This window comes from Octopus bimaculoides, chromosome 11 (assembly GCF_046866305.1).
Source record: "Octopus bimaculoides isolate indiv1 chromosome 11, ASM4686630v1, whole genome shotgun sequence".
Classification (NCBI taxonomy): Eukaryota; Metazoa; Mollusca; class Cephalopoda; order Octopoda; family Octopodidae; genus Octopus; species Octopus bimaculoides.
The window spans coordinates 43304911-43331515 of NC_142938.1; the positions used below are offsets into that span (position 1 = coordinate 43304911).

At 38.4% G+C, this 26605-nt stretch overlaps 1 protein-coding gene across 6 annotated transcripts in view; it reads right to left on the reverse strand.

The window, feature by feature from the left end:
* The window catches only part of LOC106881589 (lysosomal cobalamin transporter ABCD4), a 99122-nt gene that overhangs the window by 52270 nt on the left and 20247 nt on the right, over window positions 1–26605 (reverse strand). For 2 of the 6 annotated variants that reach the window (XM_014932045.3, XM_014932044.3), the window contains exons 2-4: window positions 17793–17911; window positions 2886–3013; window positions 973–1112 (exon numbers count right to left, since the gene is read on the reverse strand). In XM_014932045.3, coding sequence (XP_014787531.1) covers window positions 973–1112; window positions 2886–3013; window positions 17793–17911 — 387 coding nt within the window. Of the gene's footprint in view, window positions 1–972; window positions 1113–2885; window positions 3014–17788; window positions 17912–26605 lie in introns of all 6 variants that reach the window. The other 4 variants (XM_014932046.3, XM_089359876.1, XM_089359877.1 and 1 more) reach the window with 2 other exon arrangements.

Here is a 26605-nt window from a genome sequence, read left to right on the forward strand (position 1 = left end):
AATACCCCAGATTTGCATGTCAGTTGCTTGACCATAACTAGTTGAGCATGTCCCTTGAAAGCTGACAATATATGCCTCTCTGATCATGAGCAGGAGTAGTGGAGGAGCATCATAGCCAGGTGTTGAGAGGAATTCTTTGGGGTTTTGTATGATTCACTCTTGGAAACATGGGTGTTTTGTTCATCATCCTTAAACAAACCTTATTCAGAGACATTTTGAGCAGAATGGGCTACTCAACCTGAAGAAAATTCTAACTGGATCCCACTTGCAAGATCATATGCTATTTGTCTTGATATGAGATCACCATGTCATGCATATATGGTAGTGTTGCCTGTTCCTGGTATACCCTTAACAGATAGGTAGTCATGATGGGTATATTGAGCTTCGTTTATATGTACCCCAGTGTCACTTTGATGGCATGCATTGCTCTTTCACATAACAATAATGATAATAATCATCATCACCATCATCAATAACTCCATTACAATTATCAACCAGAAAAAAGCTATTTTTCAAATATCAAATGGAATGTTTCAGAGAATGTTCCAATTCTCAGCACTCTGAATTCAATCCCTTTAAGGACAATCAACTTCATTTTTCATCCTTTAGGGGTCAATAAAAAAGTACCAAACCAAAGCAGTGGATTGGCAGAATAGTAAGAACATTAGACCAGATGCCTCGCTGCATTTGTTCCACCATTTTGTGTTCTGCATTCAAACTCAGCCAGGGGTTACTCAGATGTTGACTTAACCTGTCACCTGTCGACTAGTTTAACACCACCGCTAGGTACTTAGGATATCTGTAGTGGAGTCCATTCTGTTGCATGTATACAAGTTAGGTTTCCAGATTGAGGATATCTTCTTTCCTCCCTCTTAGAAGCCTTGTTATGGATCATAAGTATTGCCTTCCCTTTTGACTAAAAGATACGAAACAAAATCCATAACTCAAAACTACATAAAGCAAAGAACTTACGGATTATCAATGTCTCTACTGAACATATTGACATAGTAGTAAAGCACATCTTTGAAATATTCTTTATGGAAAGTCAATGTCAAATGTTCACGCCATTGTATATGTAACATGGAGACAGTGTAACGAAGTGTGCTACTTATCTGAAATGAAAAACGAAGGATGAAAAGGGAAAATGGTCATTGCTTGGGTGAATTTAGAGAGACATAAGTTACAACACAGCTCAAATGCAACATTCTAAAAGCAAGAATAATTCACCAGTAACATTCATCCCATTTATTTTAACCCCTATGTCACTATATTTCTATTGAAATATACCCACTTTGTTCCAATTAATTTTGAAAATAATAAAGAATTTAGTAAAATAACTGTTATTATTAAGCTGGTGTTTGGAACATAAAATAACAAGAAATTTTGATGGAAGGTTTTAATTTAGATCGCCTTAAGACAAGAAGCTTGTTTCAGGTGTGCTTATATCAAAAGGGTTAAAGTAAAAGATAGAAAAATATTAAATAGGACACTTAGCCAGGTTCCCTTCTCCTGCATTCCAACAGTCTTACTTATTCATTCTACCTTGGAATATAATGAGATATTTTTGCTGATACTTCACCAACTTCACCAATTCTGCCATCTGAACCATACACACACATACACACACACTCATTAGTTTTACTGTCAGATGCCATTCCTGTCACCAGCCCCCCGCCACCTGTTTCCGAGCAAGATAATATTTCCCCATAACCAGACATGTTTATGCAGAATATTGGAAATCACACACACACACACACACACACACACACACACACACACACACACACATGCACACACACACAACAGGTTCTTTTCAGTTTCTGTCTACCAAAACCACTATACATGTTGTATTTTCTCTATTTCTCACCAATAACTTTGGTCAGCCTGGGGCTATAGTAGAAGACATTGGCCCAAGGTGCTGCTCAGTGGGACTGAACCCAAAACCATGTGGTTAAGAAACAAAATTCTCAACTACACAGCCATATTTGTACTTAAAAACTCAAAGGCTGCTTGTAGGACATGAACCTACATCTTCTGTAAACATAGCAAACATTCTACCCATATACCAAAATAACCTAATATACACAAACATAGTTTAGAATTAATCATGTTGTTATGGTATTGGATAAGCTACCTTTCAGATTCGGCACAGGTGCCATTTACATGACAATGGTAACAGCCACAGCTACAATTTCAAGGGTGCCATTTACATGACAATGGTAACAGCCACAGCTACAATTTCAAGGGTGCCATCTACATGACACTGGCAACAACCATGACTCAAGCCAAATGAAATCGTAGTTGTGGCTGTAGCCAGTGTCATGTAAATGGCACATAAAAAACACTCATTACACTCTTGGAATGGTTGGTGTTAGGAAGGACATCCAGCCATAGAAACCATACCAAATCAGGTTGGAACCCAGTGCATCCCTCCGGCTAACCAATTCCAATCAAACTGTCTAACCCATGCCAGCATGGGAAGTGGACATTAAATAATGATGATGATGTACTCTGAGTTCAAATCCCACTTAAGTCAACTTAACCTCTCATCTTTTTTGGAGTGTCAATAAATAATAGCACCAGTCTGAAGCATTAAATTAGCAGAATTTTAGAGCATCAGGTAAGATGCTTTGTATCATCTGCTTCAGCTCTGTGCATTCCGAATTAAAATTCTGCTTCCTATCAGAAAAAAAAAAAAAAAGCGACAGGTCTTTCAGGACCAGGCAAAAGCTGTAATAGACTTGGGAAGTGCTTACATAAGCACCCAAATATTTCAGTTAATCACCCTCCATGCATACCAACTGGTATGACATAAGTCAGAAAAATTCAAGTTCTGTACATTCAAACAACAACAACAATAGATATAAAAAATCAAGAATACATACAAAAGCTTCCGTGACAATAATAAGGAGAGCTCGGATTGTAATGCTTTTAAAACTCACAGCATCTTTGTTTCCCAAGATCTTATAATACTGACTTGGTATTAACCCGAGTTTATAAATGATAAATTGTTCTGAAAGGAAGGAAGAAAGAAAGATGTTAATAAGGAAGAAGAAAATGAAAAACGTATTAGCATAATGACATGTACATGAGCACACCTCCAAACATATACATAAACACACACACACACACAGAGTTATATATACAAGAGGCATTCCAAAAGTTTCGAGACTGTTTCTAAGAGATGCAGTTATAGTCATCTTAGATTATTGTAATTTTAGTATATCATTACTATACATCTAATAAGCTGACCTGCTAACTTTTTTTTATTCCGGCTTGAAGGAGATGGCTGTAACAGCACTTTGAACACAGCCTACTAAATATTGCTTATCATAGCCTACTAAACACTGCTTATCACAATTCCATTCTGGTAACCATCTACTTCACAGAGATGGGCATCAAAACCATCCCTCACCCTCCCTACAGTCCAGACTTCACTCCATGTGACTTTTGGTTGTTTCCCAAGCCAAAAAAGAACTTCAGAGGCTGTCATTTTGAAGACATTGAGAAGATGGATGCTGTGACAAGTTGTCTTGGACACTATCGTTTAAGTGGACTTCCACGACACTTTTGCTAAGTGGGTGGATCAACACAACAAGTGCATTGAAGTCAGAGGATCCTATTTTGAAGGAGATTCAGGTTTTGTACTTGTTTGAAACTAAAAATATTTCTCCTGGAAAAAGTCTCAAAATTTATGGAATGCATCTTGTACATATCCACAGATACTGAAGCAGTAAAAAAAATATATCCAAGAGGAAGATGACATCAATGGTCCATTGATGAGGTGCTTACAAAAACAGTACCCAAGATATGAATGTAGCATGACCAAATGGTTAAGAAATTTGCTTTGTCATGAGGTCCTGGGTTCAATCCCACTGTATGATATCTTGAACAAGGTTGACTCAAGCTTTATGAATAAAAGCAGATAGATGGAAACTGTGTGAAAGCCTGCTAAATGGATTTACCTTTAATTTAAAGCTCCAGCCTTGTCATGAAGATTCCAAGGCTATGCGTCTGTGGAATACTCAACCACTTGGATTCTAATTCAATGAACAGGTAAATTCATTTGATCAAACAACTGAATAATCATTACTGAAACTGAGAGAACCTTTTACTTCACCTAAAACATACTTTCATTTTGAGAGACTAGATATGGATCAAAGTACAAATAGATATGGATCAAAGTATAGCTCAAGTTGAAGTCTTGGGAAAATAACATAGCAGCATAATTCACATGATATAGAGGATTACCATATTTGTGAGAATAAAAATCTGTAAGAAGATAAATGGCTCCAGAATGAAAGACAAAAAAAATCAAAAGCAAAAAAACTTCTATTTTCTTTTAGCCCTTTTGATATCAATTTGGCTGAGGCACCCCTGATTTTAAGAATATAAACTTCTTGTTTTCAAGTGATCTACATTAAAACCTACCATCAAATTTTTGTTCATTTATATTCCAAATGAAAGCAGTAAACAGGCAATATCATAAACATCTGTATATCTGTTATATGGACTGTTAGATATGTAATTCGTCTGACGTTCCGTGTGTCATGTGGTTCGTCTGAGTTCATTGTTTCATTGTTGTTGTCTTGTGTGACTGTCGGAGTAAAATGTCATTGATATATATATGGCGGACATGACTTTTGTTTATTCATAACGAACATTGGGTGAGTGCGTTCTTTGTATGTAATTGAACAATAAATGTAATAATTAAATTGTATAACTCGTTGTGTTATCTCTACGAGTCACCCGAGGGAAACATAACAGAGTTTATTGGCGTCGTCGATAGGACCGATAGGATACATGCTTACTTTACCGTAAAATTATTCATCGTAATAACAATGGCTGAAAAACAGACAGTAGAACTTATTAAATTGTTTAGGGAACAAATGGACAAGCAAATGCAACAACATCAGAGAGATATGGACGCTCTGTTAAAACTGTTTGATGCTCGACAAGTTGAAGGCGATTCAAGTGGCTATTTTTCAGCTGCTTCAACAACAGTGTCGATTCCACCATTTACTGCATTTGATTCAGCGACAGAACTATGGCCTGATTACTGGTCAAGATTCCGTACGTTTGTGGCTGCTAATGCTGTACCAGAAAAACGCATGGCACAAGTGTTCCTGACCAATCAGACTGCTACTGTTTACAAACAACTTGCTAATCTGGCTACCCAACAAAATCCGCCTAAAGATATCAACAACTTGATAATGGACGAAATCGTTGACTTCATGAAGGAACAGTTCGACCCTAAACTTTTCATTGTGAGAGAGCGTTTCAAGTTTTGGAGTGATATGCAGCGGAAGCCAAGCGAAACTCTCCAGGAGCTGGCAGCACGTATACGCCAGGATGCAGCTACCTGTGATTTTCCAGCGATCACCAACCCACAGGATGAAGCTCTGAGACAGAGATTCATATGTTCGGTTAACAATGAAGCGGTTCTGAAGGCGCTTTTTAAGATAAAAGACTCAGAGCTAGATTTTGCCCGTGCTGTCCAGGTTGCCATTGAGACTGAAGACGCAGCAAAGGTTGCAAAAGAAACTGTTTACGGTTCCAAAACCAAGCAGGTGTACAAGGTCCAGCAGAACAGGAATAAGAGTCCTCAAAAGAAACATCAGCAGTCTTATTCCACAAACCAGGAGAAATGCTACCGATGTGGAAAGGCCCACAAAGCAACAGACTGTCCTTTCAGGGAAACCAAATGTCATTTTTGTGATAAAAAGGGTCATTTGCAAGCGGTGTGTAGGAAAAAACAACATCAGCAACGCAATGGTCATTCACAAACTCCCGTGAAAAGAATCACAAAAGCTGAGCTAGTCAAGGCGATCCTAGGTGAAGTTTCCCGAGACACTCATAGTTTAATTGTGCCAGTAACAATCCAGAACAGACTGTTCACAATGGAATTGGACACTGCTACTACAGGCAATTTTGTTTCCTTGTCAGTCTGGAAACAACTTGGAAGACCAAAGCTGCAAGATGTCAAGCATCGCTATGAATCTGCCAGCAAGCACAACCTGCCTGTTCTAGGAACTTTCATGGGCCAAACCAAGGATCCAACAACTGGTAAGCAGGATCTTATACCTTACATAGTCACCAAGATCTCTGATCTTAATTTGCTGGGTCGGAATGCTATCCAGACTCTGGGAATTTCCGTAGACACTGCTCTAGGTTTGAAAAGCATAGACAGCCAAGCTAAGAGGGAAGGTGCAGAAGGGATGTATCTAAAGACCTCAAGCGAGCCCTATGTTTCCCTGCAGCAAGATTGTCACAACATGTGTGATGAATTTCCAGATCTTTTCAAGCAAGAATTGGGATGTCTCAAGAACTTTGAACTGGAAGTGAAGTTCAAATCGGACGCAACACCAGTCTTTCACAAGGCACGTCCGGTCCCATTTGCTCTTCGTGATGACCTGGCCAAAGGTTACGAAGAAGGCATCGCTAAGGGAATCTGGAAGCCTGTTCAATTCAATGAATACGGAACGCCAGTGGTACCGATTCGTAAAGCACACGCTTCAAGCAACCTGAAGCCCAAACTACGGATTTGTGGTGACTACTCTGTGGGAATTAATGACCAACTTGCTGATCACCGTCATCCAATGCCACTCCCTGCTGAACTGATGCAGAAACTCGGAGGTTGATTCAGATATACAAAGATAGACCTTGCTGATGCCTATAATCAGATCAAGCTGGCTCCAGAAAGTCAACGCAGACTCGCACTCAGCACTCACCATGGAGTACTCCTGCAACAACGACTCCCTTTCGGAATCAAGTCAGCACCTGGTTACTTTCAGGAGATCATGGAAAACCTGACCCATGATCTACCTGGAGTGGCCGTCTTCCAGGATGACATGCTCATCAGTGGGAAAGATGCAAACAGTCACTTAAACAACCTAAAGTGTCTGCTCACACGTCTAAGCGACAATGGACTCAGATGTCACCGTGAAAAGTGCCAGTTTGCACTACCCAGTGTAGAATACCTTGGACACATTTTGTCGGCTGAAGGGATCACTAAGGGATCCAAAGTCGAAGCAGTCTTAAAGATGCCATCTCCAACGAACGAATCAAGCTTGAAATCTTTCCTAGGTTCAGTTCAGTTTTATGGAAAGTTTATCCCAAACCTAGCCAGTATAGCAGAGCCACTCTATTGCCTTACGAAAAAGTCAACTATTTGGAAGTGGGGAGATGAGGAACAGTCAGTTTTTGATCACTTGAAAAATGTACTTTCATCAAGTCAAGTTCTGATACACTTCGATCCAAACAAAACTTTGGGACTGGCTTGCGACGCATCAAACGTTGGTATTGGAGCAGTCCTGTTTCACCGCTATCCTGATGGAAGCGAGCGCCCAATATCCAATATGTCCAAGACTCTCACTTCTGCACAGCGTAACTACAGTCAAATTCAAAAGGAAGCCCTAGCTATCATATTTGGCTTGCAGAAGTTTTACCAATATTTGTACGGTCGTAAATTCGTACTCGTGACTGACCAAAAGCCACTGACATCACTATTCAGTCCGAGGAAAGGGACGCCACTTCTCGCTGCTAACAGACTAGCACGATGGGCCCTGTGGCTGAACCAGTTTGACTACACCATTGAATATCGGAAATCAGCAGATCATGGCAATGCTGATGCCCTCAGTTGCTTGCCATTCGGTGATGATAACGACTTTGACAGAAAGGAAAATGGTGAAGACATAGACATGGTGTGTGCCATCAAAGCTCTTAGTATTCAAGTCCAACCTGTGGATGCTAACGTCCTCCGTCAAGAGTCAGGGAAAGATCCAGTGATATCTACAGTGATGCGCTACGTCCGTGAAGGCTGGCCACCAAAGAACATGGAGATCAATGACGAAGTCAACAAGTTCCGTAAGTTATCAAACTCACTTAGTATCTGTCATGGATGCCTTATACATGGATCTAGAGTTGTGATTCCACATAGCTTGCAGCCAAAGATCCTCAATCTTCTGCATCTTGGACATTTTGGCATGGAACGCATGAAACAACTAGCAAGAACTGCTGTTTATTGGCCTGGTATCGATGCTGCTATAGAGATAGCCAGTCGACGATGTGATTCATGTAACGAACATCAAAGGCAGCCATCTAAGCCTCCAGTTCACCCATGGATGTTACCAGAAAAGCCGTGGAGCCGCTTACATCTGGACCATGCAATAAATTTTATGGGTAGAGATTGGCTGGTGATCACAGATGCTTATTCCAAGTACCCATGCATTCATCCTACTTCCTCCACGTCCTCCAAAGCCACTTTAAATCTGCTTGAGGAAGACTTTGCGCACTTCGGATTTCCTCACACACTGGTCACCGATAATGCACCAACTTTTACGTCTGAGGAGTTCCAGAGCTGGTGCAAAGAACGCGGGATCACACACCTGACAGGGGCACCTTACCACCCAGCTACCAACGGAGCAGCGGAACGTTTGGTGCAGACCTTCAAACAAGCTCTGAGGAAGTCTTCTCTTCCGCCAACACGAGCACTTCAAGAATTCTTGATGCAGTACCGGAGAACACCGACATCCTGTGGATTCTCTCCAAGTGAACTTTTGAATCACCGGCAGATACGAAGAAGGATTGATTCTCTGCTGCCATCGCCAGTACACATTGCTCAAGGCAAACAGTCTAAGGAAGCACATAAGTCTCAGATGACTCCAAGCTCGGCTGATGTCGCTAAAGTTACCAGGCAGTACAAGGCCGGAGATCCTGTGTATGCACTATACTATGGACCTCGCCGAGACAAAGATCCCCGATGGGTACCAGCAATCATTAAGAAGTCATTGGGTACTCGCTGCTTTAACGTGAAGGTCATACCTCATGGCCCGATGTGGAGACGACACTGGGAACAGCTGCGACCGCGGTACACAACTGAGGAAGACAATGAACCTGGTGATGCAGAAAACACTGTATTTGAATTTGCAACAGATCACCCGATGGAGATCTCGGAAACTGTGCCACTAACACAAAGACAAACCATACCCGTTCCAGAGTATGGACCAGACAACCCAAGACGGTCCAAGAGAACCCGTAAAACCCAAGAGAGACTTTGCTGTTGATACTTCTTGTGTAGCATCAATTTCAGTGGGGAGGTGTTATATGGACTGTTAGATATGTAATTCGTCTGACGTTCCGTGTGTCATGTGGTTCGTCTGAGTTCATTGTTTCATTGTTGTTGTCTTGTGTGACTGTCGGAGTAAAATGTCATTGATATATATATGGCGGACATGACTTTTGTTTATTCATAACGAACATTGGGTGAGTGCGTTCTTTGTATGTAATTGAACAATAAATGTAATAATTAAATTGTATAACTCGTTGTGTTATCTCTACGAGTCACCCGAGGGAAACATAACAATATCTATAAAAGCAGAGTCGTGTGTGTGTGTGTGTGTGTGTACGTGAATATAATTTATGCACGCCCACAAATTAGCACGCATGTCGCTCCAATTTTAGGAGGACATTGTTCAGCCCTAGCTGGGTTTTGTCAACATCCTCGGATAGCGGTAAAAATCGATTTTCATCCATAACTTTTACCAATTTTCACGTCAGTGAAATCCGTTGTTTGCTAACATGAGTTAAGTCCCCTGCACTGGCGACTATTATACAGAAAAACAAAGATAATCTATTTCGTTTTTAGATTTGGTTTGCTTTATTTTTTATGAGTTCGTGTGGTCTAAAAGAAATATATATATAGTTTTAATTATACAGAAAAACAATGATGAACCGCTCTGAAAGAAATGTATATCCAGTATACATATAGTATATGTATATATTTAATTTTCTATATATTTCATTTTAAATGTTAGATAATTAATGTTGGTTTACTGTAAATCCTCGAGTATAATCCACATTTTTTTCCCAAAATTTAAAGGTCAAAATCCCTAGTGCATACTATATACGAGGTTAAAAATGGAAAATAATTTCTAAGCAATGTCCGAGTTTCTATTTGCTGTCCGGTAATGTTTATTCAGACGCACTTTGTGATGTCGGGCGCGAAAATACCTTAAGCTAAGCCTTCAATGAAGTCATAAAAGAATCATCCATAACTTGCATTATGTTATATATACAATAATAATAATAAAGGATGTTACCGAATATATGTTTATAAACCAAGGACGTTATGTAGACCTCCTTGACTCAAGTTAGAGAAGGGGTGCGTATTATACACAAGGTTTAGGTTTTTCAGAGGTACAGTCCCCAAAAAATCCCCTGCGTATTATACTAGAGGGCGGACTATACTTGAGGATTTAAGGTATTCAATTAGAAAACGAAAACCTAATGACGATGTAATTAGCAACTAGCACATTTTGTTTCTTAGTTTTTGTTTCCTTTAATATTTAAATTCTGTACTTGACTTTTTTTTTTTTATTTCTGTTCACTAGAAACCTCACGACAAACTTTGTTCAGCTGCAACATTCTTTCCATTCATTTCTGATAATGAAATTCTCTGTACATACTTCTGCTTTCTTGGTGGTCGAAGCAAATCGATGACTTCGTGCTGTAGCCATATTCCTTCTGATGTGATTGAAAGCATTTTTTGATATGTGGCATTTCAACATTAGAAACGAGTTCCCAACATGTTATTCAAGTTTGCTGAAACTTATCTCCTGCCACCCAAAACAACAGCTCAAATGGGATAAAGAGTACACGCATCACAACAACAATACCAAATGTGTGTTTGTGTGTGTGTAGACTTACAATATATCCTATTGTTAAGAAAATTTTACACGCTCATTCAATAAAACTCAAATGGGATAAAGAGTACACGCTTTATCTGCCTATAAAGTGCAACGGGACCCGCTTGGTAGTCAAGTCCCTGACGCCCCAATTTATTGAGGCCACCATTGTTACGGGATGCAGGAGGGGGAAAATGTTTTCATTTCAAGGATGCACTTTTATCCCTCGGGGTCAGACATGCCATTTAACTTTCGTAGATTGCCATGTCCATCAACAAATCGCAAGGCCAAACACTATCGGTGGTGGGCATCCATTTGGGGAGCCGTACTTTTCACATGGGCAACTTTATGTGGCCTGCTCCTGTGTGGGGAGTAGAAACACTCTTTTTGCGTATGCTCCTCAGGGCAGAACACGCAATGTTGTTTATAGTGAAGTTTTATAGGCGTAGACAGAAGAACAAGTCATCATTGCAGCCAATGCGGTTATAAACAGGTGATCCGGAAGCGTTGGCTGGACATATTCTCAAACCATGGCAATATGATTCATAGACTCTTCCTCTTCTTTATTGGACAAAGCTGACTTCTCCAACAACAATACTCATTCAGCTGATATCAGTGCTTGGCCAAGTTGCTAATATAGTTAGGCTAGAAGGGCCAGGCCCCTTATTTTTTTGTTAAGGCTGTTGGTAAGTTTTCCTAAGTTACTCCAATCTGGATCCCCAATGCAAACCTTCAAATCAACCTTTTCCAATGTGGATCTCTAATGCAACCTTATCCAATCCAAATCTTTGAGTCAACCCCTAAATGATGGGGTGGGGTGGGGGTTCGAAAGGGCTGGCATGTGCAACCTGATCACTTCTGTCAGTCAAACTCCCAACCCATGCATCCCCATTGCGACACTGATTCTGCAGAACTGGATTGGGTGTGAAAACCAACTTTAAAGTATAGATTTTTTTGAATCAGCAATGTTGTGTTCAGTTAAGTCCTATCTAGGGTGAAAAATCAATAAACTGATTTCTTTATGGGGTTTTCCATTCAATCAAGATTAAAAATTGATAAACTGATTCCTTATAGGATTTCCCACTAAAATTGGCTACACTCCATTTTCAACCATAACTTTTACCAGTTTTGACGCATTTTGTTCAAACTTGATGCCGGCATTACTTAGGACTCATGGGATCTTTGACTGCTTTCTCCCAAACAAAAAAAACAAAAAAAAACCAATCAATGAGTGGAAAAATCGATACCTTATGGGGTTTCTTAACCAAATTGTCTGCAACCCATTTTCAGCCAAATGTTTACCAATTTCAATGGATTTCACTCAAATTTGACATCGGTGTTACTTAGTTTGGTTTGAAACAAAGCGCTTGATTAGCTTAATAATCCTAACTTAATCCTGGGCAACGCCAGGCTATACTGCTAGTGTTGGATAAAATGCTTAGCAGTAATTTACCAGCTTTTTACATACTGAGTTTAAATGACGTCAAGGTAAACTTTATCTTTCATCCTTACAAGGGTTGATAAAATAAAGTACCAGTCAATATCATCAACTCATCTCCTTCCCTAACATTGCTGGCCTTGTACCAAAATTTGGAACCAATTTATGTTCCAAATGCCACTTTAACCCTTTAGCATTTAAACTGGCCACATCCAGCCAAAATATTCTTCCTGTTTTATGTTCAAACAGATCCAGCCTCTGACACTTACCCAACAATGACAGTCTAAAAATATCTCATCAAAATCTCAAAGCTACAAGATAATGCATGATTAAAGCAATGTGAATAAATAAGCATTACATTTGACAGTGTAATGTGAATGCTAAAAAGTTAATAAATGACAAATTTATTTTAATAAATTATCTTTAAAATTACCATATAAACCCATGCAATTTACGCACTGTTTTTTGCAAAAATACAAATTGACTTCAGTGGGTGCTTAAATTACATGAGGTGATCGTTTCCAGAATTTTTTTAGAAATTTTTTTTGTTGGAAAAAAGATGTACAAAACAAACATTTGTACCAGAAGTTGACTATTTAATATCAGAATAAGTTTTTACAGAAAAAATCAGAGCTTAAATATAATGAAGTTGACTTTTATTTATGCTGGACGGTATGATGCTTACTTTTTCTGTATAAATTTACTAAAACAATTAAATAGTTAACTACTTTTTGAAATCTGCCATTCATGCTGGTAATCACAGTCCGGGCCATATTTTACACTGCTTGGAGTTTCTACCTATCGCAATGGAGCACCATTGACATACATGTGATATGGATATTCTTGACTGAAGAAAATGTAATGATATTGATAATCTCGATTGCATGGTTTTATTTTTGTCTGTTTTCTTGTTTTGTTGAGAGATTGCCAAAGTTATTGGGGATGGTAAGGAAAGTAAATGTTTACAATTTACATCCTGACTACTACCATTCTTGACATTGCTGTGAGCTACCAACTATTCGGAGCAATGTGCAGCTGTTCAGTCACAATCATATCTAAAACAAGATTTTCCTGAACATAGCTTATCTAAAACAACAAACAATTTTGTACAGGCAATGCATAACAAATATTAGAAATAATATATTTCTAAATCTCTCAGAGAGATTTATGCAGTAGTGATGCAATAAAGTAGTTGTATGCTGTCAACTTAATGTGACAGTCCCATGAAGGGAATAATACTACTGCTATTTAGCCCTAAGAAGCAGCACCGCTTCCTGTCGGCCTTGACACATTTCCTCTGTCCTTATGTTTACAAGGGGGAGACAAGCACCTCCACCCACCCCTTTGAAACATAAGGACACAGGAAATGTGTCAAGGCCGACAGGAAGCGGTGCTGCTTCCTAGGGCTAAATAGCAGTAATATTATTCCCTTCATGGGACTCTCACATTAAGTTGACAGCATACAACTACTTTATAACAAATATTATTATATTGAATCGAAATCGAGTTAAATTAAAATTGGACACTAAACCCCACTTGCGAAGACCTGTTGAGGCAAGTGAAATAGAAATAGATTGTTGCCGTGCCCCTGAACTGGCTTTGTGCGGGGCCGTCATGGGATTTTCGAGCGAGATCGTTGCCAGTGCTCCTGGACTGGCCCATGTGCAGGCAACACATGAAATCTTTCGAGTAGGATCGTTTGCCAGTGCCCCCGGACTGGCTCATGTGCGGGCAACACATGAAATCTTTCGAGCGGGATCGTTGCCAGTGCCCCTGGACTGGCTCATGTGCGGGTGACACATGAAATCTTTCGAGCGGGATCATTGCCAGTCCCCCTGGACTGGCTCATGTGCGGGCGACATATGATATCTTTCGAGCGAGATCGTTGCCAGTGCCCCTGGACTGGCTCTTGTGCGGGTGACACATGAAATGTTTCGAGCGGGATCGTTGCCAGTGCCCCTGGACTGGCTCATGTGCGGGAGACACATGAAATCTTTCGAGCAGGATCGATGCCAGTGCCCCTGGACTGGCTCATGTGCGGGTGACACATGAAATCTTTCGAGCGAGATCGTTGCCGGTGCCCCCTGGGCCGGCTCTTGTGCGGGTGACACATGAGGTTTTCGAGCGAGACCGTTGCCGGTGCATCCGGACTGGCTCATGTGCGGGCGACACATGAAATCCTGTTTATCAAATCCAAAGACCTTGTCCTCATCATCCAACATTAAAAATGCCTCTGCGTCAAAGTCATTAGTGTCCTTGTCGTGATAATATACATTTATTACATCATCTTGTTCATCAGCATGATCATCACATGTAGCAGGTTCGGATTGCCACAAAACACCATCTTGTGTACCATCAAGATGATAGGCAATGCTGCACTGAAGAAATGATTTCACAATGATCTTAGGATCAAGTTCATTCCATGCCTCAAGAATCCATTGGCATATCTCCTCTAATTCAGGCTTTTTCATACAGCCACCTTTAATAAAAGAATGTTTATCGCCACTAATCCAGTTGTTCCACTTTTGGCGCAAAGCACAATTCATGGGTTTATTTGCAACCAACATCTAACAGCTGCAAGATCGAAGTCATTCCACCAGGAATAGTAGCAAGTTCATAGTTGTTACTTCTTAATACATGTTTCACATAGTTCGCCTTATGACATCTAAAACCATCCAAAACTAATAAACTATGTTCATGGGTATTGGAACGTTGCCCCTACACAAGTCTTAACCATTCTTTCGTGTTGTATTTGGCCATCCAGCCTTTTTTGTGGACTCTAATGATTATGCCTTTTGTAAAGTTTAACTTTGGCAATGTCTTTCTTTTGAAGATAACTTATGGTGGCAATTTTGTTCCATCTCCCAAGCATCACAATAAATCTATTCTTTTCATTTTCAATTGTTCTTATTTTAACTGATTTTTCATTAATATGTTTCATTGTTGTGTCATATGGCAAATCAAATGTTAACAGGGTTTGGTTTGCATTTTCGATGCATGTCAGTTCAATATTATATTTTCTTCTAACTTTGATAAAATAACTCAGAAAGTTTGTCAACTTTTCTTCAGAATCTTCAGGAAGTCTTTGCGCAATTGTTGTTCTACATTGTGAACTTAAGTCATAATGGTTCATAAAACAATAGTACCAGTTTAGCGAAGCTTTAAAGTCCACACTATCAGCACTATATTTGGTCTTAAATAACTGACTAGCACGTAATCTTATCTCGGTGGTGCTTACACCAAAACCCTCATCACATTTGTTACATATCCAATGATAAAGTTCAGTCTCTAACTCGAGGAATTTTGCAGATTTACCCCTATTGGCAGGTTTATTACTAGGCACAGTTTTAAGTTTATAGTATTGTTTACCCCAATTTCAAACACTGGCTTCATTAACATAAAAATGCCTTCCAGCAGCTCTATTGCCACATTCAAATGCACATTCAATAATATTTAATTTCTCCTTCGCAGTAAATGATTCACAAGTTCTGCCCATACTGACAATAATGGTGTAGCAGAATGGATTGACAACAGCATAAATGACAAACTATTCTCTCTCTTTATAATTGTTGTTTGGACCTAGCAGAGAACACTTAGCTATAAAGATCATGTTTTAACCATTTGCTCTGACTAGTTAATTTTTAGGTGCAATTTGTCCCCTAAACAATTATGCCAAATTACCCAGTCAACCAATTGGATACAATCAAAATGGACCACGTGTTCTCTTGGAGCCCAGCAATTTCCTTAAATAGATCAGTTTTTCTCCACTTAAGAAGTCTAGCTTGCATTTGCCTCCAGGAAGCTATTGCTCGTTTTCTCCATTTTACGACAATGAAATTCATCACCACCAATATCGCTGCTACCAGCTCTTACTGCATCTAACGCCAACGACAACATCATAACTCATCCTTGCGCATGTAAACTCACTAAATGAATATGACTTTTAGCATTCCTACAGAAGCCCTCATTTACCATTATACAATGTTTAATGTGGGATGATGTCAGTGACTGGGGAGGCTGACCGGAAGGGCGAGTTGACCGGAAGAGGAAAAAGGGCAGAGGGAGCCTCGATCGGGATTCGTGCCCTTTTCGAATGGGGTCGTGGTCGGGACAAGACATGCTAATAGACGGTCTAGGTTTGGGAGAAGCAGCTGCTATTCCTGCTGTTCTTTGGGTCGGGGCAAGCTTCAAGGATTGGATACCACAAGACAGACTCGCAGTCGACGAAAGGAAAACCGAGGTAAGGCGATTACATCTACTCGCACGCATACACCACAGTTGTTTCACATTCATGTTGAATTATGCAGCAATCTTACGTTCTCTTCATACAACACTTGTAATGTATGTATTACCAGTTCTTTTGGTATAGTAGATTTTTTGCTATTCTTGTTTATGTCTCCTCACAGACGTGTATATTCTAACAAGTTGCTTCTTAAATTTCGCATCTCTCTTGTTCAATAAACACTGAGTTGCAAAGCTGTTTATTTTCCCCTTTTGATTTTTAATGTTTATTTTAGTGGGTTACCAAACTATCACTTTGGTCTCCCAGCTAAAATGATAATGATAAATTTTAAAGTTTGCTTGACATTTTGTAAGTGTGAAAGGGATTAAAATTTCAATACTCCATATCAAATGTTCCAACAAGAATAGGCAGAAAATCAGAGTTTGAGACAAGAAGACACTTTCGACCAATCAGAATTCTGTTTACATATTCAGTTTGATCGGTCACGTTCCTCTGTCAGTTGAGTAAAGTGTCATCCAAGCTGATGTTTATTGGTAATTAAACTTAATTTGCAACACCTGGGAAGATTTATCAGCTTTGTTTTTATTGATAATTCTTATCAACAACTTTTCCTGTGATTTGAGAAGACATACAGCAGCATGCTAAAGATTGGACATAATCTTTTGTGGGTAACAAATGTAAAATAAAGTTTATTATAAACAATACAAACATTTTGTAATTTAATAGTTTTTAATGTGACACCTGTTAAATAGAAATTATCTTTATTTAATGAAAATTTAATAAAATCTAATCATAAGTAAGTGAAATTAAGTTAAATACAACTAAATTGAAAACCTTTTTCCCCTGGCCATATCAGCAATTCTGAAAACTTTTTGGTGTGAATTTTACATGAGTAGAAGCATTTTTTAACAATTTTTTTCCTGAGAATCACCTGCATAAATTACACAGGTGCACAAATTACATAGGTTTTTACGAGAACTGAAACAAAGGCAATATATTTCAACAGAAATATAGTAACAAAGGGGTTACCATATTGGTCATTATTCATCTGGTATCTGCAGCAATTTTGTTGGAAGGTTTTAATTTAGATCACTTCAAAAAAAAATTTGTATCATACAATCAAGGGCAGTCACAGACAAGTTGGTGTCAAAAAGATTAATCATTCATTTACAAGCTGGCCACTGAGCAGGGCAGTTGGTCAGAATAAACTCCAAAATTCCAATCAGGAAGTGAACACTCAAACATACACATACATATATACATACATATATACACGTATGCTTGCATATGTACACACTCACATACATGCTTACAGGTACATGTAGATACATACACGCATACAAACACAAACATATAACCCTCCCCAGCACACACACACACACACACACACACACACACACAAACACTAATTTGAAAACTTACCTACCTAACATGGACAGCAATAACAGAAAGGTGCAGAGTAATGTTGGGAGGCTGAGGAATGATGGAAACATAAAGGTGAACAGTTTGAGAAACCTTTTCACAAACAGAAGATCAAACTGGAGCCTGCAAATTAGATTAAATTTTGAAATATTAATACTTTTGACAAAATAAAATAAATCAGATTTTTTCATAGTTATATTCCTCATATTTCCTTAGATTTCAAAATCAAAATCATTGATAGTAGAATTACATTGATACAAATATTTATATATTATATTTTGATACATAAATCAATTAAGTCTATCAGCAGGAGGAGCAGCAGCATTGTTTAAACTCTACTCGCAAGGGTCAGATGACTGTATGTTAGGGTAAAGTTTTCTATGGTCAAATGCCCTTCCATAGTTTTATCAAATGACAAACTGCCTGGACATGTTTACATAAAGAACTGAAAACAAACGATACCTTATAAATGAGTCTTCTGCCTAACAAAGATTGCACAATATGTCAAGAAGCCCAGACATGCTTTCATGATGGGCTACAAGCAAGTAACTCTCAGTAAGGCTACTGTTTAAAACTAGCAAACATATTTGATGACAAGAGACTGAGCAAACACAAAGGGGTCATTAGTCGTTCTCAAGTTTGATATCTTTACAGAATGTATGCCAAAGAAAGCAAAAAATTGGAAAGTTATCCTGAATTGGGTGACATTTTAGGGCAAGCAAAATTATCTTAAGTTTGTTCACACATTGTTGACATAGTTGTTTATGGTTAAGTGAACATCTTCAGACTTACCGCTCATGATTTATACTAAGCTGTCAGTAAAATATAAAAATATTGCAAGATAGATTAACCTTAAAAATGGAATGCAAAGTAACAATATAATAACAATATAATAATAATGGTTTCAAAATTTGGCACAAGATCAGCAATTTTGGGAAGATGGTATTAATCAATTATATCAACTCCTGGCACTTTATTTTATCAATGATAAAGGGATGAAAGGCAAAACTGACTTCAGTAGTTTTTGAACTCATAACAAAAAGAGTCAGAAGAAATGCTACTAAACATTTTGCCGATGCCACCACCAACACTGCCGACCATGATGACACTGATACTGACAGACACCCACACCAACAGTTAGTGCAGTCATTAGCATATCAGATAGATTGCATTGTGGTAATTGTTCAGGTTGGTAGTGGTGATGGTGGTGGTGGTGAAGGTTAAATAATGTCAACTGACTGAAAATAAGCAAAGGTGAAGAGTGGCCTTATCTTATCAAATATTGATATGATGATATGATGGTACTTGACATAGGTCAAAATAATTTTTTCCCTTTCAGAGTCTTATTTAAACAAGCTATATCTTCCTCAAACTAGATAAAGCAATCTAAATATACTAGCAACTACATTTAGTTTTGAAAGTTAATGCAATATGAGTAAAAGTAATATCCTGAGCTTCTTCAAATATCAATATTATCATACAATGGTTTAACCCTTTAGCATTCAGATTACTCTGTCAAATGTAATGCTATTCAAATTGTTTTGAATTAATCATGCATTATCTCTGTCAAATGTAATGCTTATCTATTCAAATTGTTTTGAATTAATCATGCATTATCTCATAGCTTTTCAGATTTCAATGATGTAATTGTTATTTTCAGAATGACATTGTAAGTGTGGGAAGCCAGTTTGAAAATAAAACAAGTAGAATATATGACTCAGAAAAGGCTGGTTTGAATGCTAAAGGGTTAATAAGTTCCCGCACTCTTCACTTTCTCCTACTTCCATCATCTTTGAAAAGAGAGGGTTTTTTTTTTTATCTGAAATTCATTGTATCATTGTTCTTAAAATATCTACATCAACGAATGTTCCATAAGGTTTAAACTGTTTTTATTCTTTTACTTGCCTGTCATTAAAATCTTTGCTTTCCATCCTTCTGGGTTCGGGAAAATAAAGTATTAATGAAGTATTAGGGTTGATAGTAACCCCTCTCCTAAGATTTTAGTTGTGCTTATATTTGAAACAGTTATTATAAGTGGAGGGCAAAAGTGATGATGTTTTTAGGAAAAATCGGGGTGTCACTGGAAATCAACTGGCAAGTCTGTTTCAGAGGACTCTTGGGTCTGGGCCCATGGATAATATCCAGAAATTCTCAGCCTGGTATGGCCACCAGGGAGCATTGCTGGTTCAAGATAAACCCTACTGCTATGGAAGTACTGCCAGCTGGGTCTCTCCAAGATACAGGCAGAATAATGAAATTGTTCTGCATGCAGTCATCCAGTGCTTGAGCATTACTGACTTATAGAGTTATGTCAAATACTTACTGTCATATGTGCAGCAAATCCAGCTGTTAGCAGAGTCCATTGTGAAGATCATTTTGCTGCCCAGTGTCTGACCACTGCTGACTTGTGAAATTATGTCAAACGCTTGTAATCATATGTGCAGCAGCTCCAGCAATTAGCTGGGTCCATGGTGAAGATCATCCTGCTGTCTTATTTTAGCTGGGAAGGACAGGAAGACTTTATCTGACAAAAGAGGTTGTGTAGTGGAGAAGATTGAAAGGGCTGAAGACAGAAACTTTCCTCTTTGGCCAAGCCCTTGTCAACTTTCTCAAACTTCACTAGTTCAATGCACTGGAGCACTATTATAAGTTGATTTGTGTTGAAAATCATAGTCATGAAGAGGACTATTTTTGCTTTATCTATCTATCTATCTATCTATATATATATATATATATATATATATAAAATCCTCTGCTTCTCTGTCTGTTCCCAATGCATTCTCAAATGGCTCAACCAAATCAAATCAAATTTTACATGGTAATACTATCAGACCCCATAAGTGTCAACATGTAATGTTTTTGGATTAAAACAATGCAATATCGGCACAGGTTCCATATTACGTGTCAAAACTCAGAATAAAAATGAAAGAATAACATCTACATTGTAATGTGATATACTGTTTCACTTTTAATTCTGACAAGAATGTCACATTTCGTATATGACTGTGTATGTCTGTGAATGTATGTGTGTGAGTGCATGAGTGTGTATATGTCTCACAGTATGTGTGTGCCTTTCTATGTCAGGTATGTTATTAAACACGCTATGTTTCACTTTCATACTTTTACTTTTAATTCTAACCACGATGGTGATATGTGTCAGTGTAGGAGTGTGTATAGGTCTCATAGTATGTGAGTCTTTCTGCATTAGGTACGTTATTAAATACATTATATGTATGTGAGGGCTGGTTAACCACAATGACGATGACGTTACATTTTGTATATGACTATGTATCTGTGAGTGAATGTATGTGTGTGAGTGTATGAGTGTGTATATGTCTCACAGTATGTGTGTGTCTTTCCACGTTAGGTACATTATTAAACACACTATATGTGAGAGCTGGTCAGTGTCAATATGAAATTTTATTTTCATTTCCATTAAAACAATATAACATTTCATAGACTTTCTATTTACGGAAATATACTTGCATAGCAAGTGACTTGATCTGAGAAGCAAGTGCTCAGAACATGTATATATATATATATATATATATATATATATATATATATATATATATATATATATAACCTTCGATGGAGTAACAGTTATATATATACAACTTGAACAGACACACATATCAGTACATAAACATACATTTACACGTACATACACATATACACACATGCAGACACACATATGTAAATGCTCACATACATACATACAGATGTATTTGCATATATGCATGCATTTGCATTTACACAAACGTACATACCTGTATGCATACACACACACATATAGACACACACATACATACACACACACACACACATGCATATACACACACACACACAACTTGAACAGACACATATCAGTACATAAACATACATTTACATGTACATATACACACACGCAGGCACGTCTACACACTTACATATGTAAATGCTCACATACATGCATGCATGCGCATTTACACACATACATACATACACACACATACATGCATACATACACACATACATACACACATACATAAACATACATACACACATGCACATACAACTTGAACAGACACACATATAAATACATAAACATACATTTACATGTACATATACATATACACACATGCAGGCACATCTGCACACTTACATACGCAAATACTCACATACATACATGATGATGATGGCCATCCACTTGTGACTGAAGAAGACCATTGCTGACCTTTAGGAACATTGTGCACTCTAGGACTAACTTACATTTTGCCTTTGGAGCTCTGTTGGTGGCTAATGAGCCCTGCTCTTGACAAGCATACACAACTGCAAACCAAGCTTTCCCCATTCACTACACTAGCAGTGTGCTTTTGAGCAGCACGCTTAAATTCTTCATGCAGAATACATGCTCTCTCAAAGGTGCCGACCCCTTTCTCAACCTGCTTCTTCCATCTGTGGTGACGACAAGCATTGTTCTCCCAGTCAGTCTCCTGCATATCGCAGGCCTTTAATGAGGACTTGACACAGTTCTTAAATTGTAGCCTTGGTTTCCTGCTGGGGTCTCTTTCCACTAACAAGTTCCCCATATAGTATTTGTTTAGGGATCCTGCTATCCTTCATTCTAATAAGGTGTCCAGTCCAACGTAACCAGTGCTTGTGTACCATTGTCTCAATACTCAAGATATCAGCTTTCCTCAGAACCTGTGTGTCTGGAGTTTTTAAGGTCCAGCCAACATACAGAATGTGTCTCAGACATCTTTAATGAAAGTGTTCACAGACCTTTATATGACGTTTGTAAAAAGGTCCATGTCTTACATGAACAAAGGAGCGATGTCAGTATGCATGCACGACACACAGCAATTTTTGTTTGCCCTGTGATGCCATGCTGGAATCAGACACAAGATTGAAGAGACCAGAAGGAATCAGTTACTCTCTGCAGCCTGAAAAATAGTTCATCATCCAGGGAGCAAGAACGACTTAATGTACTGCCCTGGTAGACAAACTTGTCTACCACTTTCAGTATTGTTCCTTCAACCAAGATAGTTGGTTCCACATATGGATTTCGTGGTGCAGGCTGGAATATTACAACAGTCTTGTCCAAGCTGATGCTGAGTCCAAATGCCTTGCTAGAAGCAGAAATGCAATTCATGAGTATTTGCATGCCATCCACTGTATGAGTGACTAAGTCACAGTCAGCTGCATAAAGGAGGTCATGAATAAGAGACTTGAAAACATTTGAATTGGCAACAAATCAGCACAGATTCAAGAGGCAGCCAGAAGATCGATATCTGACATAAATTCCCAGAGAGCTACCCTTAGCAAAAGCATGAGTAAAAGCAGCAACAAAGTACAAAGAAAAGAGAGTTGGGGCAAAGATGTCACCCTACTTGACACCATTCTCTACAGGAATGGGTCCCACCATACCACCAGCAATATTAAGCCAAACCTTCATCCCATCAAGTAATGATTTAATTATAGATATAAAGTGATACATTTTGGATTACTATTATAAGTGAATACACCTCAGTAGCAGAAAAAGCTTTATCCATTTTGATGCAGTTTTTCACATCATATTTATGTAAGTTGGGATTTTCAACCCTCAATAACATCAAACCCCAAAAAAGAGGGAGGCTCCGTTGTAGTGAAGAAGAAATGAGGGTTTGTCTTTCTCAAATACGTCCCAATATTGAAAACGTTTCTAAAAAGCATCAAGTGCATGTTTGTCATTGATAACTTTCCTTCATATATCGAATAATGAGTAGGTACATGCAATTTTTCTGTATTCTTAATCTATATCTATACTATATATAAAACAGAGGTGTGTGTGTAATCGCTTTTCACATGAAAACGGCTTCACTATTTACTTCCATACTTGTGATACATATCTATACTATATATAAAACAGAGGTGTGTGTGTAATCGCTTTTCACGTGAAAACGGCTTCACTATTTACTTCCATACTTGTGATACATAAATAATTTGACCTTGGATAAATCTTAGGCTCTTCATTTGATTTTTTTTATCTCTAATTAAAAATAAATAATATTGCTTTATATTTAAGATTCACTTCTTTAAAAAGGTTTCTCAATGTCAACTTCCGGTACGGACGTGAAAAAACGGCGACATCTCTCACTCTCTACTTTTAATATTCGCTTTCTGTAAACAACTACGATCAATTAGTGAAACACATATTTACGAAGTTCATAAATTTAAATATTCCGTACAAGATAGTTTTTAATGTGCTTTTATTTATACGATTTTTGGGCGTTCCATGTTCATCTCATTCATTCTTTGCAATGTTCTCTCTCTCTCTCTCTCATTCACACACTCCAGGTTTGATTTTGTTCCGAACTCGCACACTTCGTTAATTTCCGTAAATAAATTTTCTATTATTTATTGGGGGGGGGGGGGGGCACACCGTGTTCAGCTCTATGTATTCGTAGTGAATCACGCTCACATGTGTGTTTCTGTATGTGTGTGAGTGAAGGGGTGTGTTGTGATGTCTACGTACATACATAAATACATATGCATACATCTTTTCTGTGTGTATATCTGCACGTGTGTGTGTGAGAAAGAGAGAGACAGACAGATGTTTCAGTGACTCTCTCTCTCTCTCTCTCTCACACACACACACTCACACATACGTACAAGAAATGTATGACTATTTATGTATGTACGTATAATTGTCGACACACCCCTTCACTGGCTCTGTCTCTCTCTCTCTGTCTGTCTGTCTGTCTGTCTGTCTCTCTCTCTCTCTCTCTCTCACGCGCGCGCATACACACATGTGTCTTTGTAAATATGTTTGTATATATTTATGTATGTGTGTGTTTGTAAGAGACAGAGTGTGAGTGAGTCAAGGGGTGTGTTGTCATATGCATCCATCACTTTTGGATGTATGTGTGCGTGTGTATGTGTGTGAGACAGAGTGAGAGAGTGGTGTGTATGTAGTACTAGCAGAGGCACCCGGCGTTGCCCGGGAATGAAATTGTTGCTTTATATTTGAAGAAAAAAAGGCAAAATATGCTGTATAGAAATTTGAGAGGACATTCTGTAGATGGACTCTCAGATGAATGATGGCTGGGCGCCTCTCATGAATGGGGAAAATTGAAGATGTGCCAAAAAGCCTCATTGGTACTTGGAAACTTTTACGAAAATTAAAATGTGGATTAAATGAAAAAAATTATTTACGTGAATATCCTCACAAGAGTAATTGAAATAAATGGCGATTGTGGAACCCCCACGCACGCACACACGCGCACGCGCATACACACCTGTGTCTTTGTAAATATGTTTGTATACATTTATGTATGTGTGTGTTTGTAAGAGATAGAGTGTGAGTGAGAGAGAGAGGTTTGTTGTCATGTATACATACATGCATAAATATACATACATCTTTAGATGTATGCATATGACAACACAGCCCTTGACTCACTCGCACTCTGTCTCTTACAAACACGCACGCGCACGCATACACACGTGTATCTTTGTAAATATGTTTGTATACATTTATGTATGTGTGTGTTTGTAAGAGACAGAGTGAGTGAGAGAGAGAGGTTTGTTGTCATGTATACATACATGCATAAATATACATACATCTTTGGATGTATGCATATGACAACACAGCCCTTGACTCACTCGCACTCTGTCTCTTACAAACACGCACGCGCACGCATACACACGTGTGTCTTTGTAAATATGTTTGTATACATTTATGTATGTGTGTGTTTGTAAGAGACAGAGTGTGAGTGAGTCAAGGTGTGCGTGTGTATGTGTGTGAGACAGAGTGAGAGAGCGGTGTGTATGTAGTATTTACTCTCTCTCTCTCTCATACACACTCACACAAAATAGAGAGTGAAGCTTTTTGCCGTTGTTACGTCAATACCGGAAGTTGATATTGAGGAACCTTTTTAAAGAAGTGAATCTTAAATATAAAGCCTAACATTTATCCGAGGTCAAATTATTCACGCATCACAAGTATGGAAGCATTTGGTGAAGTCGATTACACACACATCTGTTTTATATATAGTATAGATTTACTCTCTCTCTCTCTCTCTCTCATACACACGCACACACACACACACACACACACAAAGATGTATGCATATTTATGCATGTACGTATACATGACAACAAACCTCTCTCTCTCTCACTCTCTCTCTGTCACACACACACACACACACTTCCATTTCATCTGATGTGTGATACTCTGTGTGTATGCGTGCGTGTGTGCTTTCGTGCGTGCGTGAGGGGTTCCACAATCGCAATTTATTTCAATTACTCTTGTGAGGATATTCACGTAAATCATTTTTTTCATTTAATCCACATTTTAATTTTCGTAAAGTTTCCAAGTACCAATGAGGCTTTTTGGCGCATCTTCAATTTTCCAATTCATGAGAGGTGCCCAGTCATCATTCATCTGAGAGTCCATCTATAGAATGTCCTCAGATTTCTATACAGCATATTTTGCTTTTTTCCTTCCAGTATATAAGCAACAATTTCATTCCCGGGCAACGCCGGGTTGCTCTGCTAGTTATCTATATATTACGTTATAGTTTATGCTATGCTAATATGTATAAAACCCCTATTGAATAAATTTTAGAATTTATGTACAAAGTGCACCAAAATATTTTAACTTTTTGTAAAGTGCACCGTGAGTAAAAATGTTTGGGAACCACTGGTTTAGGAGTTCAGAGAAGTGTTCGATCCAGCGACCTGTGATTCCTGTTGATTTAGTAAATAGAGTAGAAGACTCCTTGGAAAGCAAAGGAGCTGATGCAGAGCTCCTAGGCCCATAAACTTGCTTCATAAGATGGTAAAGCTTCTTGCCGT